Genomic DNA, 12,495 nt, shown 5'->3' on the forward strand with positions numbered 1-12,495 from the left:
AGGGAACCTCAGTCTGCTTTGAACTCAGGGTCTTAACTGATTAGATTTCAGGTTTCACAGGCAAAAGGGCCCCTACAGATCATCTAGCCTTGCGACCCTCCCCTGGTGATCCCTGCATCCAGCCCATAGCTTCTGTGGGCGCTACAACAATCTTTCGAGTCTTAATCCAGACCCCAAGTAATGCTCCCCACCATGATCCAATGGTTAATACCATCACGGCGCTCCTCATGTCTAGTCTGAATGTCTCGCTTCATCTTCTAGCCATTGAACCGTGTCCTACCTCTGCCTGCGAGATTAAAGAGATGTCTGCTCTAGGAATCTCTTCCTCTCGTAGGAACCCAGGGCTGTGCTCAAGTCACCCCCTAACCTTCTCGGGGATGTACTCAGTAAACTGAGCTCCTTCACTCTCTCACTCAGGCCGGTTTTCCAGCCCTTGACTCATCCTTGTAGCTCTTCTCCAAACCCTTCCCAGTTTGTCAACGTCTTTGTTCAAGTGAGTGTCCAGGGACGGGCTCACTCGTCCTGTACGCAGAGGTAACACCCCTCCTTGCTCCCGTCCTTCTCCTGCTTAGCCATCCGAGGACCACGTTCCCTCTCTGATACAGCGCTGCCCTGGGAGCTCACGTTCAGTTGGTTCCCAACTGTGATCCCTGAGTCCTATTCACTGTCCCTGCTTCCAGGACACAGCCCCGTCCCACAAGTGTGACCCACATTCTTTGTTCCTAGGTGTGCGACCTGGCATTTGGGGCCCCCATAGCTCAGTGGGGTTACTTGCGTGAGTGTTTGTGCCGTGAATGCTCATGTAACGGTCACATGGCCCATCAGCCCCCACCCCACAAACACTCACGCAAGTAACCCCACTGAGCTATGGGGGTAAACTGCCCAGCTTGTCTTGGAACTGGGTCTACCCGCGTCAGTCCCTGGGCAGCCGGGGCAGCACTTAGTGCAGAGAAGCTGTCACATAAGTGAATTTTGCATTTTGCTCTAGCGGCGGCATGGCTCCAGGTCTTGTGTTTCTTTGGCAGGGAGGTCCAGAGTCTTGGTCCACCTCTGGGGAAGGGTCTGTTTCCTACACTCACGTGCCTCCCCCTCTCAGCTGCCAGTTTCCATTGGCCTGTAAAGTCATGGTCTCCCTCAAGGGGAGTCCAGGCTCCAGGCCCAGTCAGCTCCTGGGCTCCCCTCCGAGACCACCGCTGAGGGTGCAGGCTGGCACCAGCGGCAGTGACGGTTTTGTGATGTGCCACTGGGAACGGGACCGAACTCATTCCACCTGGGCCGTTGAGCAACCATCAGACAGCAGGGCCTTTTCCTCACTGCCATCTGGGCTGGGTTCCAACCAGTCACCTAAGAGGTGAAAGGCTCTGGCGCCCAGGATCAATCCCTCGAGGCACCTGCTCCTCTGGGTGCAGCTTTACCGGGTGCCTCTGCAATCCATGCAAGTTAGGCGCCTAAATACCTTTGAGGGTCTGGGCCCAAGAAAGGAGGGGGGGCAGGCCTGTTGTCCTTCAACGGGATTCAAATCAGCCATTAGGTCACTGCTGAATCGGAGTTTGGGGGCCTGATCCCTACACCGCCTGTCACAGTCCCCCAGAGCACCAAGCCGGGACAGCTCAGGCTGGAGGCGTGGGCAGAGCTGTGTGAGAGCGCTGCACTGGGGGGCCAGACTGCTGACCTGGTCGGTTGTGGGTAGGTGGGGAGAGAGAAAGGCCACGTCCCCCTCGGCTCCCATCACTACGGGGGCCAGGCCATGGAGCACGGAGCAGGCATCTCACCGGGGGTCGTTGCATTACAGATTTTGGGTTTGCCAACCGCTACTCCTTGAGGAATTCCCTGATGAGCACGTTCTGCGGCTCTGTGGCCTACACCGCCCCCGAAATCCTCATGAGCAAGAAGTACAACGGCGAGCTGGCTGACCTGTGGAGCCTGTGAGCGCCAGTTTCCTGCGGGGAGGGACAGGGCCTGTGGGAAGCAGGAGCTCCCTGGAGTGGGGAAAGGAGCCTGTCACTTCCTGGGCACGGCGAGTACCAGGAAGGAGGGGCTGAGTGGAGCCGGCTGCATCGTGGGGCCCATTAGCATTGTGTAGTGGGGGGTCAAGCAGGCTGCCCGCAGGGGGGTGAGAGCACCAGGCCTCCCCGATGGCCAACACCCTGGGGTTTGACCGGGGCGCTCCAGAACGAACAGCGGGGGCTGCTGTAACACTCTGTAGCCAAGGCCGTGCCAGCTACTGTCCTCTGTGGATGGGCCGAGACGGGGCCCACGCCACGCTCACCAGTACGCTATGGGGCAGGCTGCCCATGAGTACCGGGTGCTGGGAGCTGCCATGGGCCATGCAGCCCATGCCCTGTCCCTGGGGAGGCTGGGCCTGGTGCCAGCCCCTCTAACCCCCAGCCTCCTCCCGCAGCGGGGTGATCCTGTACGCCATGGTGACCGGGAAGCTGCCCTTCAAAGAGCGCCAGCCTCACAAGATGATCCACATGATAAAACAGGGCCTCTCCTTCCGGCAGCCCCTCTCCCCAGGTAACGCCCACGCCCTGCACCTGCCCATGGAGAGCCGCGGCATGAGCCCTGCTGCCCCTGAGCAGGGTCCCTGAGCAGCCAGGCAGGGTCGGGGCTGCCCTGAGGCAGGAGGGGAAGGGCACGAGCGCAGTGCGGAAGCGAAGTGTCAGGCTTTGTGGAGAATCAGCCAGAGCTGGGGCAGGGAACGAGCCGGCTCCCCCTTTGCCCCACGGTTCCTGCTTTGCGCTGAGGAGTGAGGGCTGCCCCCAAGCCCTGCCCCAGGCCGACTCCAGCCCCTCCTCACACCAAACACAGGCCTGGAGAGCAGGGAGGGAAAAGCCAGGCAGCGCCCGCGGGGGTGGCTGGGGGCCAGGGGAGGGCCCATGGAGCCCAGCGCGCTGCACGTGGCACCGGTGCCCCTGCCCCACTCTGGGAGCCCGGTTGGGAGGGTGGCGGGGAAGCCAGCCTGCCAATGCGTGGGCAGGCCCGGCCACTAGGCTCCAGCCCCTCTCTTTGTGCCAGAATGCCAGAGCCTGATCCAAGGCCTGCTGCAGCTGAAGCCTGGGGCCCGGCTGGGCTTGCAGCAAGTGGCCACGCACCGCTGGATGCTGCCCGCCACCTCGGCCATCTTCCAGCAGGCACTGAACGCCACGGGCAGGCCCCCAGAGCGCAGCCCAGCCCTGGACAAGCCGTCCGCCCAAGGTAGGTGCGTGCCCTGCCCCCGGGTCTGCCTTCAGTGGGCAGCCCCACAGCTGGGGGGCACGGGATGGGGAGCGCTGAGCTGAACACAGCCGGGAGCGGCCTTGCCAGTGCCAGGCCTGGCTCCGTGACGAGCCAAGGAGCCCCAGGCCAGCAGTAGCACCCCTTGGGGGCTCAGCTCCCCCCTCCAGGAGCCAGCAGCCCCCGATCTGAACTGAGCACTGCTGCCCAGCGGGGTCCCCACCCCAAAGAAAAGAGACACCCCCTGAACAGCTCCTCAGCTAGCAGCACCAGGAGTCTCCCCCCCCCCCACCCGGGCATCCCACAGGTCATAGCCCCACGGCCAGCCAGGGGAACGTGACACCGACCCCCACCCCTCCCCTGGGCACCCCGCAGGAGCTCGCCCCGCAGCCGGGGGAACGTGACACCGGCCCCTCTATCCCTGCCGCTTCCTTTGCAGGTGAGAGCGGAGGCGCCATCTCTTTGCTGCCAGACCTGGAGAGCTCGGCCAAGCCTCCGGAGGGAGCCGCCAAGGGAACCAAAGCTCCCGCAGGCCCTCGCGCCTCCTCTGCGCAGGACGCCTTCCCCGCCCGAGCCGAGATGGACGCCAAGGCCCCCGAGCTGATCTCTGCCGGCTGCCTCCTTCAGCTGCCCTCGCCGTGCCAGGCTGAGCGCCCCCCGCGATTCTCCCTGTACCGGCCCTGCCTGCTCTCCGGCCTCCGGCCCTTCCACCACCTCCTCAACTTCCGCAAGCCCGGCTCCGCCACCTCGGCCAGCGCCCACGTGGCCAGCTGGCGGCTGGGCGAGAAGAGCCCCGCTGTGGCAGCAGCGCTGGGCAGCGGCTCCTGCAAGCCGTCGTCTCCCTCCACTCCATGTCCAGGATCCGGAAGCCCCCGCCGGAGTCCATCACAAACTAGAGGGGGCCTCACCCAGGGCCAGGCCGGCGACCCCCCCCGCTTGGCCCTACCCCGACAGAAACAAACCCCATACGCATGGATGCAGCCCACACTATTAAATGTTATTCAGTTGAGGGCTCTCAGCTGTCCCCCACCGGCCTCCCTCTAGGCCCGGTATCCCCCAGCTTGTCTCAGACCTGTTGCCCACAGGCCTGTCTCTTCGTTCCTCTATGCACCCCTGCCTCTCCCACAGGACCATCTACTCCCCCAGGCCATGCACAGCCTCTCTCCTGCCATCCCCTCTGGGGCCTTTCTTCTCCAGCCACCCTTCCCTGCCAGTCCCACAGCCTGCACAGGGAGCAGCTCGGGCCATATCCTTGGAGGAGAGGGGATGAGAACTTGGGAATGAGGGGAGAGGAACCCAGCCACAGGGCCTGGATCCCTTGGTGACAGGCCCCCTGGAACAGGACTCTGGGGGACGAGGAAAACACCCTGCTGGGGCAGAGGGAGAAGGCCCCGGAGGGAGGCACAGGCCCTGCCAGCACTGAGACAGAAGCAGTGCCAGCACTGAGACAGAAGCAGTGACCCACTGGGCCTGGCCACACTTAGGGGGGGCCGGGGGTAGGAGAGTCCCGCAGTTTCACCCATTCACAGGCCAGACAGCTGAGCTGGGGCCCACACCTCCAGGCTGCCCAAGCTGCACTTGAGGCCGGAGCGAGATGGGGTGGTTCATGTCCCCTTCGCAGCCCCCCAACCTCAGGGGCAGACTCAAGGCAGCGCCAACTTCCAGCCAGCCGCCTGCAGGCCCCAGGGCCATGCTCAGATGCTGGGGGACACAGAGCCGCTGTGCCAGGGTCTTCCAGGCAGGAGACAACACACGTGGGGTAGTTGGGGCGTCCGGCCTCTCAAGTGTATTTAGCAGCTAAGGACAGAACCCAGCCCAAAGCCACTGCCAGCTCCTGCCCCCCAGCCCCGGCTCTGCCTCCCCATCCTCCCCCCGTCTGGAGTTAAATAGCAGGTTACTGCTGTTCCGGGGGCTCGGCGGTCATCTCCCCCTCGCTAGAGACACATCCCGTGCCCAGGCAGGGCTGGAATCAGCGTCCCCCAGGTTCACCTGTGTGGACACCAGCTCAGCATGTGCCCCTGCCCGTTCAGGACGGGGGGCTGGCACAGCGCTGGGTGCAGGTGAGAATCTCAGGCCACAGCCCAGGCAGCGGCCTGCCGCCATGCTGACTGCAGGGGGCAGCCCCACAGCCAGGGCGCACCATCACCTCCCACTGTGCCCCAGCCCCGCCCTGCCGAGCAGCTCCTCTGGGCCAGCACTGCTGCACTGTGCAAGGGGGAACCTGGCCCCCCGGAGCCCAGCTGAGACCCCCCCAGATTCATTTCGCCTGGGTCAGGCAGTGGTGACTGAGGTGGGCTGGAGCGAAGCAAGGAACCTCAAGGGGAGGAGCTCCCAGTCCTAGTCCCCTCTCTCTGCTCCAGAGCCGCGAGGCTGCGCTGGGCACTGCCGTCTCTACAGACCTCGCCTCTGGTGGCTGCATCTGGTTCCATTGGGCACGGCTGGGCGTGGCTCCCACGATGGCTGGCAGGTTGCGGCCCTCAGCTGGGCAGAGTCCCAGCGCCCCCCACGCTGCCGGGGCAGGTCAGCAAGTCACCTCGACAGCCCCGAGGATCCCATCTGCGCCCCAGGCCCCTTGCTCTGCGTCTCCTGCTGCCCTTGCTGCCGCTCCTCCTCCCGGTCCAGATGCTGCAGTCGCTCCTCCACGTCCTCGGGGATCTTCACCTCCAGCAGATTCTCCATCCCGGGCTCTGGCTCATCCCCAATCAGCACCTGCCCAGGGCACAGCAGCAGGGCTTCAGAGGGGAAACCAGCCACCGAGTGGCCAGGGACCGGCCAGCAGCGCCCTGCTCCCTACCCACACGGACCCCCTTCTCCTCCAGCTTCGGACGCGGCATCCCCTGCAGAACCCCTGGGCAGTACAATGACTGCACCACCATGTGGCAGCATTGAGCCCCCGCTTGTCTGCATTTGCCTGGCAGAGACCGGACCCCACCCTGGAGTTTAATAGAGAGGGGGGCCCCAAAGACCCCAACCTGGGTGGGGCCCAATTGCCCATGCCCCCTGCCCTGCAGATGCTGAGCCACATGGACACGATGGGCCTCTGCCCCTACCTGGATCAGCTTCTCGCAGGCAGCCTGGACGTCGGGCTCCGTCTCCCACTGGTGGAGCTCCCGCACGACCAGGTAGGTGCCCTTCTCCTTCACCAGCTGCCGGCCGGCCTTGGTGGCGGTGAGCTGCGTGGGAAGCAAACCAGGGGGAGGGGCCAGGCCCCGGATCAGACCCAGCCACAGCCAGCATGAGCAGCACGGGGAGGAGCAGCGTGGGCCCGGCCAGCCCCAGCTGTTTCAGAGAGAGGCCAGTGTTACGGAGTGTGGGGGAGTCAGGGCCCTACACCCCTCTTCCTGGGATTCACCGGGACTCTCAGCCAGCCAGTAAAATGGAAGGTTTATTGGACAATAGGAACACAGTCTACAGCAGAGCGTGTAGGTACAACCAGGACCCCTTCTGGGGGGTTCAGGGAGCTTAGACCCCAGCTTGGGGTTCCCTGCATTGCACCACCCAGCACCAAACTGAAACCAAACCCAAACCCCTCCAGCAGCTCTCTCCCCTCCCCTCTGCTCCTCCTCCCCTTTGTTCCGTCTCCCAGGCAGGTGGTGTCACTTCTCCCAGCCCCCTCCCAGCTCAGGTTATAACTCAGGTAGCTCAATGTAACTCCCAGGCTCCATTCCCAGGTCACAGGCAGTTGTGGGGAAGCCCCTTCCTAGCCCCACCAGAGAGTGGCTGTCTCCTGCCCTGCAGCAGCAGGGGTCCTAACCCTCCAGTGTAAGTGGGGCTGGGGATCCTGAGAGCAGGGAGGGTCGCACGGATAGGGGGCAGCAGCAGGTGGGAAGGGGTGGGGGGGTCCTCCTGCAGGAAAGGGAGCATCTGCAAAGAAACCCTCCCTGCCCCAGCCGCCTTGTCCCCCCATCCCATCCCGGCCCGTGCCCCCCTCCCCCAGTGTTCTACAGCAACCCACCAGCATGACTGCCTCTAGCAGCATCTTCCGGATGTCAGGGTCCTTCTCCCGCTGCTTGTCCTGCGGCAGGTACTGCAGGTCCACGGGCAGCCCTGGGGCAGAGCCAGGCAGGGGCGTTAGAACAGGGCACATGGATCTACCGGCTCCTGCCAGCAAACTGCAGAGCCCTCCACCCGCACCTCACTTTACCACCCCCCAGCAGAGGGGAAATGAGAGCAGAAAATAATTGAATTCTTTGTTCCCAGCTGCACAACTCTGCCACCGCTAGACCCCCCCCCCAAACACTAGTCCCCAAAGCCCCCCTCCTAGCATCCCCCCTCCTCACTTTCCATTTCCGCTTCAGGGAATTCCTCAGGGCCCGCCAAAGGCAGCAGGAGGAAGGGGAGCAGGTCCACCTCGGCGCCTAGCAGCCACTCATGGTACTCTGGGAACAGACACCCACACACAGGCTGGGATCAGAAGTGGGCTCAGAAATCACCAGGAGAGGGGGCGTAACGGGGGGGGGTGCACCCATCGGGGCCTTGCAGTGAACCCGCCAGACAGGAAACTTCACAGGCCACACGGGGGTGCTGCCAAGCAAAAGCACAAAGCCCGGCCAACTCCTCTGGGAGGGAAGGGACATGCAAGCCCTGATTGGGGTCTGCATTGTGCTGGGGAGCACAGCCAGGCCTGGGCACAGAAGCCAGAGGTCCCGCACGGGGGGGGCGGGGGTTAGAGCCCAGAGGTCTAAGGCACAGGCTGGTTCAGGAACCAGCTGATACCAAGAAGTCCACTCAGGGCTTGGCCGAGGCAGTGAAGCCAGCAGGATCCCAGGGGTGAGGGACACTAAGTACCCCCCCAAATGCAAAACACTTACTGTACTCGAAGCAGCAGTTCCTGAGCGTCCCGATCACCCCCCCTCGGCGGATGGCGGAGGCCTCGTACTGCGTGTAGGGCAGCAGCCTCTGTACCATGCACCTGGGCAGAGGAGGGGCCCTTGTCAGAGATGGGCATGCACACGCTGGGCCCTGGCATGGGCACGTCCTGGGGCATTGCAGTGATGCAGCCGTGTCAGTCCCAGGACATTAGAGAGACAAGATGGGGGAGGGAATATCTTCGACTGGGCCAGCTCCTGTTGGGGAGAGAGACCCGCTTTCGAGCTACCCAGAGCATCCTGCCGGCAGAAGATAGGACCTCCCCCAACCTTGTCTCTCCATTGCACCAATGGATGAACAGTCTGACCTGGGGCAGCCCTGAGCCCACGCATCCCCCCGCCCGCTGTCACGTTCCCAGCTCGCAGGCCACTTCCGAGAGCGCCAGCACCCACCTGGATCTGTCCAGCAGGAACTCCCGGGTCTCCGGCAGCTGAGTCAGATTGGAGAGCAGGGGGCCCAGGTAGTGCAGGGCTGCCTTCTTGTTGTAGCCTTCAGTGCAGAACGCCTCCACCACCCGGGCCAGCCCCAGCCCCTCCTCCTGCACGGCCTGGAAAACCTGGCGGCAGGTGCCCTCCTCCCGGGACAGGTTGGAGAGGAGGGTGCAGACCTGGTCGGCGAAGGCGTAGCCCGGGTCCAGCAGGCGGTGCAGCAGCACTGGGAGCTCCTTGGCCAGGACCTCGTGGGTGGCCACGGCCACAGACAGGTTGATGAGCGAGTGGTAACTGTCCTTCACCACGGCCAAGGAGCGGTCACCCGTCAGCAGCAGCAGAGCCTCCAGGAAATCCGGCCTGCCTGCCAGCAGCGTCCGCCCCTCCACATTGCCCGTGAGCCCCAGGATGTAGCCTGTGGCCTGGCCCTTTAGATCAGGCCGGGTGTCCAGGTGGAGGAACCCCAGCAGCTCTCTGGCCTGCTCCTCGTCCATGCTGGGGTAGGAGGCCTGGAGGCGCCGCCCTGCAGACAAAGGGACCTGTCAGGTGGGTGGAAGGGGACTGTTGGCCCCTCACTAAAACTCAGTGGGGAGGTTTCGGTTGCTAGCTCCCAGTACCAAAAAAAGGGAAAGGGTGGTTGGGAAACCAGGACCCTGAGACTGACCGTCCCCAGGGGCAATGGGGAGAGACCAATGCTCCAGGTCAGCCTGATAGGGCGGGTGGGCTAATGAGGCAGGGGGTCCCATCTTCCCTGTGAGCTGGCATTGCCTGGGCCACAGCGGAGCAAGCGAGCTAAGGAGAGAGCAGGAGCCCGAGCAGAGCTGGGCCAGCCAGAGGGACCCAGAAACCAGATCCGTGCTGGGAGCAGAGCAACCAGGGCCAGAAGCTAAGCCCAGGGAGCTGGAGGCAGAGCAGCGGCAGTGCTGGGGCAGAGTGGGGCTGGAGCCGTCCAGAGCCGGGTGCGGTGAGCAGCTCAGAAGAGCGAGGGGGGACCCTGGGCAGCGAGCCCAGCACAGGGGGATTCTCCCAGCCAAGAGGCCTTGCAGGCCAGACGAGAGGCGCGGCTCCCAGCGCTGGGGCACTGTCTACACGGGCGCTTTACAGCGCTGCAACTTGCTGCGCTCCGGGGGTGTTTTTCACACGCTGTGAAGTGCCAGCGTAGACAAGCCCCAAGGGTCCGACCCGCAGCACAGCCAAGGCCTAGGACACGGGAGGAACAGACTGTGAACTGCCCTGGCACCCCAGAGACGCGGGGACGTCCCGGGGCCACAGAGCGGGGTGACGGGTTTTCCTTTCCCCTCTCCCGTTTTTTCCTTATTTTTTTAACGGGTTACTGTTAATAGTGTGTCTGCTTCGAGCTGTATGCAGTGCTCCGTGGGGCAGGGAAGCGCGCCGTGCAGAGAGCACCCGGATGGGGACACCCCGCCCCCAGTGAGCATGCCAAGGCTGGGGGGCGAGCCCCCAGGGATGCTGGGCCCAGCCCTGTCGGGGTTACGAGGGCTCTGCCCCACAGGGGCGTGGAAGGGGAGCCCTGGGGGGCAGGGACTCGGATCCTGGCCCCAGCCCGTCTCACCGGGGTCGTGTCTGAGCCAGGGAAGGGCCACACAGGAGCGGCCCGTGCCCCGGGAAGGGCTCGGCCCGGGGCCGCTGGACGGGGCCGGGCCGCCAATGGGACCCAGGCGTCCTGGCTCCGGGCCCTGCTGCGCGTCACCCAGGGGCGGGCGGGGCCCCCCTTGCCTGTCCCGGCGCCGTCCGGCCTCAGCGTCTCGCCGCCACGTGCGTCTCTCTGCGGGCGCGGGGGTCCGCTCCGCTCCTAGCCAGACCGACACGCACTCTGGCCAATCGGTGGCTGCGGTTTCCCAAGGGGGCGGGGAAGAGGCGAGGACCCGGAGTCTGGGAGCCAATCGGCGTCGCCTCGGACCCAATCGCGGCGAAGGGGATTCTGGGGGTTGTAGTCACACGGGGCTGCTTCTGCGCATGCCAAGCCTGAGTCCCCGCCCCGTGCAATGCCCACGGTCCCTCAGAGCCCCGCCCACAGCCGGGCTCCTCGCGCTCGGTTTCGATTTCCCGCAACTGGGCGAGCGGGCCGGCGCCCGCGGGGTCCTAGCGCCCGGATCGGTCCCCGCCCGCCCGGCGTCCGCGGGGTCCTAGCGCCGCCCTGTCCCCTGCCGGCCGGCACCTGCGGGGTCCTAGCACCCCGATCCTTCCCCGCCCGCCCGGCGCCCGCGGGGTCCTAGCGCCGCCCTGTCCCCTGCCGGCCGCCACCTGCGGGGTCCTAGCACCCTGGTCCCGGCCCCGTGCTCCACACAGCCCCTCTCCCGGGAGACCCGTGCGCTGGTCCAGGGACAGGGCGGACGCCGGCTGGGGCACTGCAGAGAGGGACGGGGCTGTGGGGCTGCAGGGGGCTCAGAGGGCCCAGCAGGCTTGGGGCCTGAGGCTGCCCTGCTCCACAGCACCTGCTGGCAGCGGCTGCTTCAGTGCCACCGGGGAAGGCCTGGCCGTGACCTGCTGTGAGGCAGCTCCCCGTGCCGGCACCACGCTGCCTCCTCTTCCAGACTCTGCCCCAGGCATGCCAGGCCCATGCCTCAGTTTCCCCTCCTGTCCCATGTCTCTCTTGTCTCAAGCAGTGAGCTCTGTGGGGCAGGGACTGACTCCCCTGGTGTCTGTGCACAGTGGGGCCCTGGTCGGGGTTGTGGCCTCTAGGTGCTACTGCAACAGGGAACCCCCCACGCCCTGGGGATGAGCTGGGCAGCTCAGTCTTGTCACAGCTACTGGCTCAGGCTGGCTCCGCCACATTCCCCAGGTCTGCTGGGGTGCTGTGAAACCAGGGCTTTGAGTCCACAGTCGTTAATGGCTGATGCCAGGAGGAGCAAAAACTGAACTGCAGCCCGACGGGGCAGGGACAGAGCCCAGTTCTGCTCAGCCACCGAGTTCCCTGCCTTTGTGCCGTACCCAGCGCCATGGCCCTGCACCTCCACAGCTGCTGCCTCTACTTTCACTTTCCCTCTCGCTTTCAAAACAAGGGACGTAAACAGGAAAAACCTCACCCCCGAAGCCAGCCCGACCCTAGAGCGAGTTCAGGGAGGATTGTCACCGCGCCAAGTCCAGCAGTGGCCAGGTTAGGGCTCCTCCCGCAGTGCTAACACGGCAGCACGCGCTGCTGGTAAATGCACATTGTGTCTGTTCACTTCATTTCACTGTTGTGGAGACGGGCCCTGGACCCTGGGGCCCTCCCTTTAGAGAAATTATAGACACGACTAGAGTGGCACCAAGAGCCACAGACCATCCCACGGGAAGCTCCCGACTCCGTCCCACTAGGGGCAGAGAAATCTGGGGAGCAACAAGTCTAGGTGGAGGTAAAGGTATTTGCCTGACTCAAGGACCCCCCTGAGGGGGTGGCCAGATTTCTCCTGCATTAAAATAGCCCGAAGTCACTTAAACACTAGCCCCAAAGTAACCCAAGCTGTTTATTGAAACAAACTTTTGTTATTAACACTTTGGTCTGTACATGGAAGAACAAACAGGAGCTTTCACTAGATACCTAGCACAGATTTGATATTTTTTTAAAGCTACAGGCCCCCAGCAGGAGTTTGTCTACATTATAACAAAGCTATGAGATGACAATCGCATTCCAAACCAACCCCCCGACACTGTTATTTGTATCCTGGTTGAGGGTTGGCAGATGGTTCAAACAAAACAGGACGAATTAAGTTGGCAGGCCCCGAACCCGAAACCGCTTTAAACTCACAGCGGTGTCTCTGTGACGTTATTGACATGAACTGTGACCGTATAGATCATTGTTGCAACCAACGTCATATAGTGGCACCAAATCTTGTACAAAGGAGGTTAAGTGAGGTGTCTAAGACAAGGTTATGATTTGCTGGTCATGATTATACTATCTGTATGCAGGTATCATGTTTGTACTTAAAGTTATAGGTATTGGCTCTATCCTGTCTGTAGTTCAAATTGTGCTGTGCTTCTG

At 63.5% G+C, this 12,495-nt stretch overlaps 1 protein-coding gene across 3 annotated transcripts; it reads right to left on the reverse strand.

The window, feature by feature from the left end:
- Window positions 1–4,976: 4,976 nt before the first annotated feature.
- On the reverse strand, window positions 4,977–10,316 carry HGH1 (HGH1 homolog). Of its 3 annotated transcripts, XM_034763784.1 has the most exons (8): window positions 10,147–10,316; window positions 10,087–10,114; window positions 8,478–9,036; window positions 8,028–8,128; window positions 7,497–7,595; window positions 7,172–7,263; window positions 6,267–6,389; window positions 4,977–5,925 (listed from the first exon to the last, which is right to left on the reverse strand). In XM_034763784.1, the coding sequence occupies exons 3-8, from the start codon at window positions 9,005–9,007 to the stop codon at window positions 5,746–5,748; spliced, it is 1,125 nt and encodes a 374-aa protein (XP_034619675.1). In that variant the 5' UTR covers window positions 9,008–9,036; window positions 10,087–10,114; window positions 10,147–10,316; the 3' UTR covers window positions 4,977–5,745. The 3 variants fall into 3 exon arrangements, with proteins under 3 accessions (XP_034619675.1, XP_034619673.1, XP_034619676.1); XM_034763782.1 differs by having other exon boundaries at window positions 10,087–10,316; XM_034763785.1 differs by lacking the exon at window positions 10,087–10,114 and having other exon boundaries at window positions 10,251–10,307.
- Window positions 10,317–12,495: the final 2,179 nt, after the last annotated feature.

The sequence above is a fragment of the Trachemys scripta genome, chromosome 2 (genome assembly GCF_013100865.1).
Source record: "Trachemys scripta elegans isolate TJP31775 chromosome 2, CAS_Tse_1.0, whole genome shotgun sequence".
NCBI classification, from domain to species: domain Eukaryota; kingdom Metazoa; phylum Chordata; order Testudines; family Emydidae; genus Trachemys; species Trachemys scripta.

Coding starts and splice junctions, on each gene's coding strand:
- HGH1 (XM_034763784.1), bottom strand. CDS start 9,007: ATGGACGAGGAGCAGGCCAGAGAGCTGCTGGGGTTCCTCCACCTGGAC. Junction 7,264..7,496: donor CCCTGAAGCGGAAATGGAAA/GTGAGGAGGGGG, acceptor GCTCTGCCCCAG/GGCTGCCCGTGGACCTGCAG. Junction 6,390..7,171: donor TGCTAGAGGCAGTCATGCTG/GTGGGTTGCTGT, acceptor CTTCCCACGCAG/CTCACCGCCACCAAGGCCGG.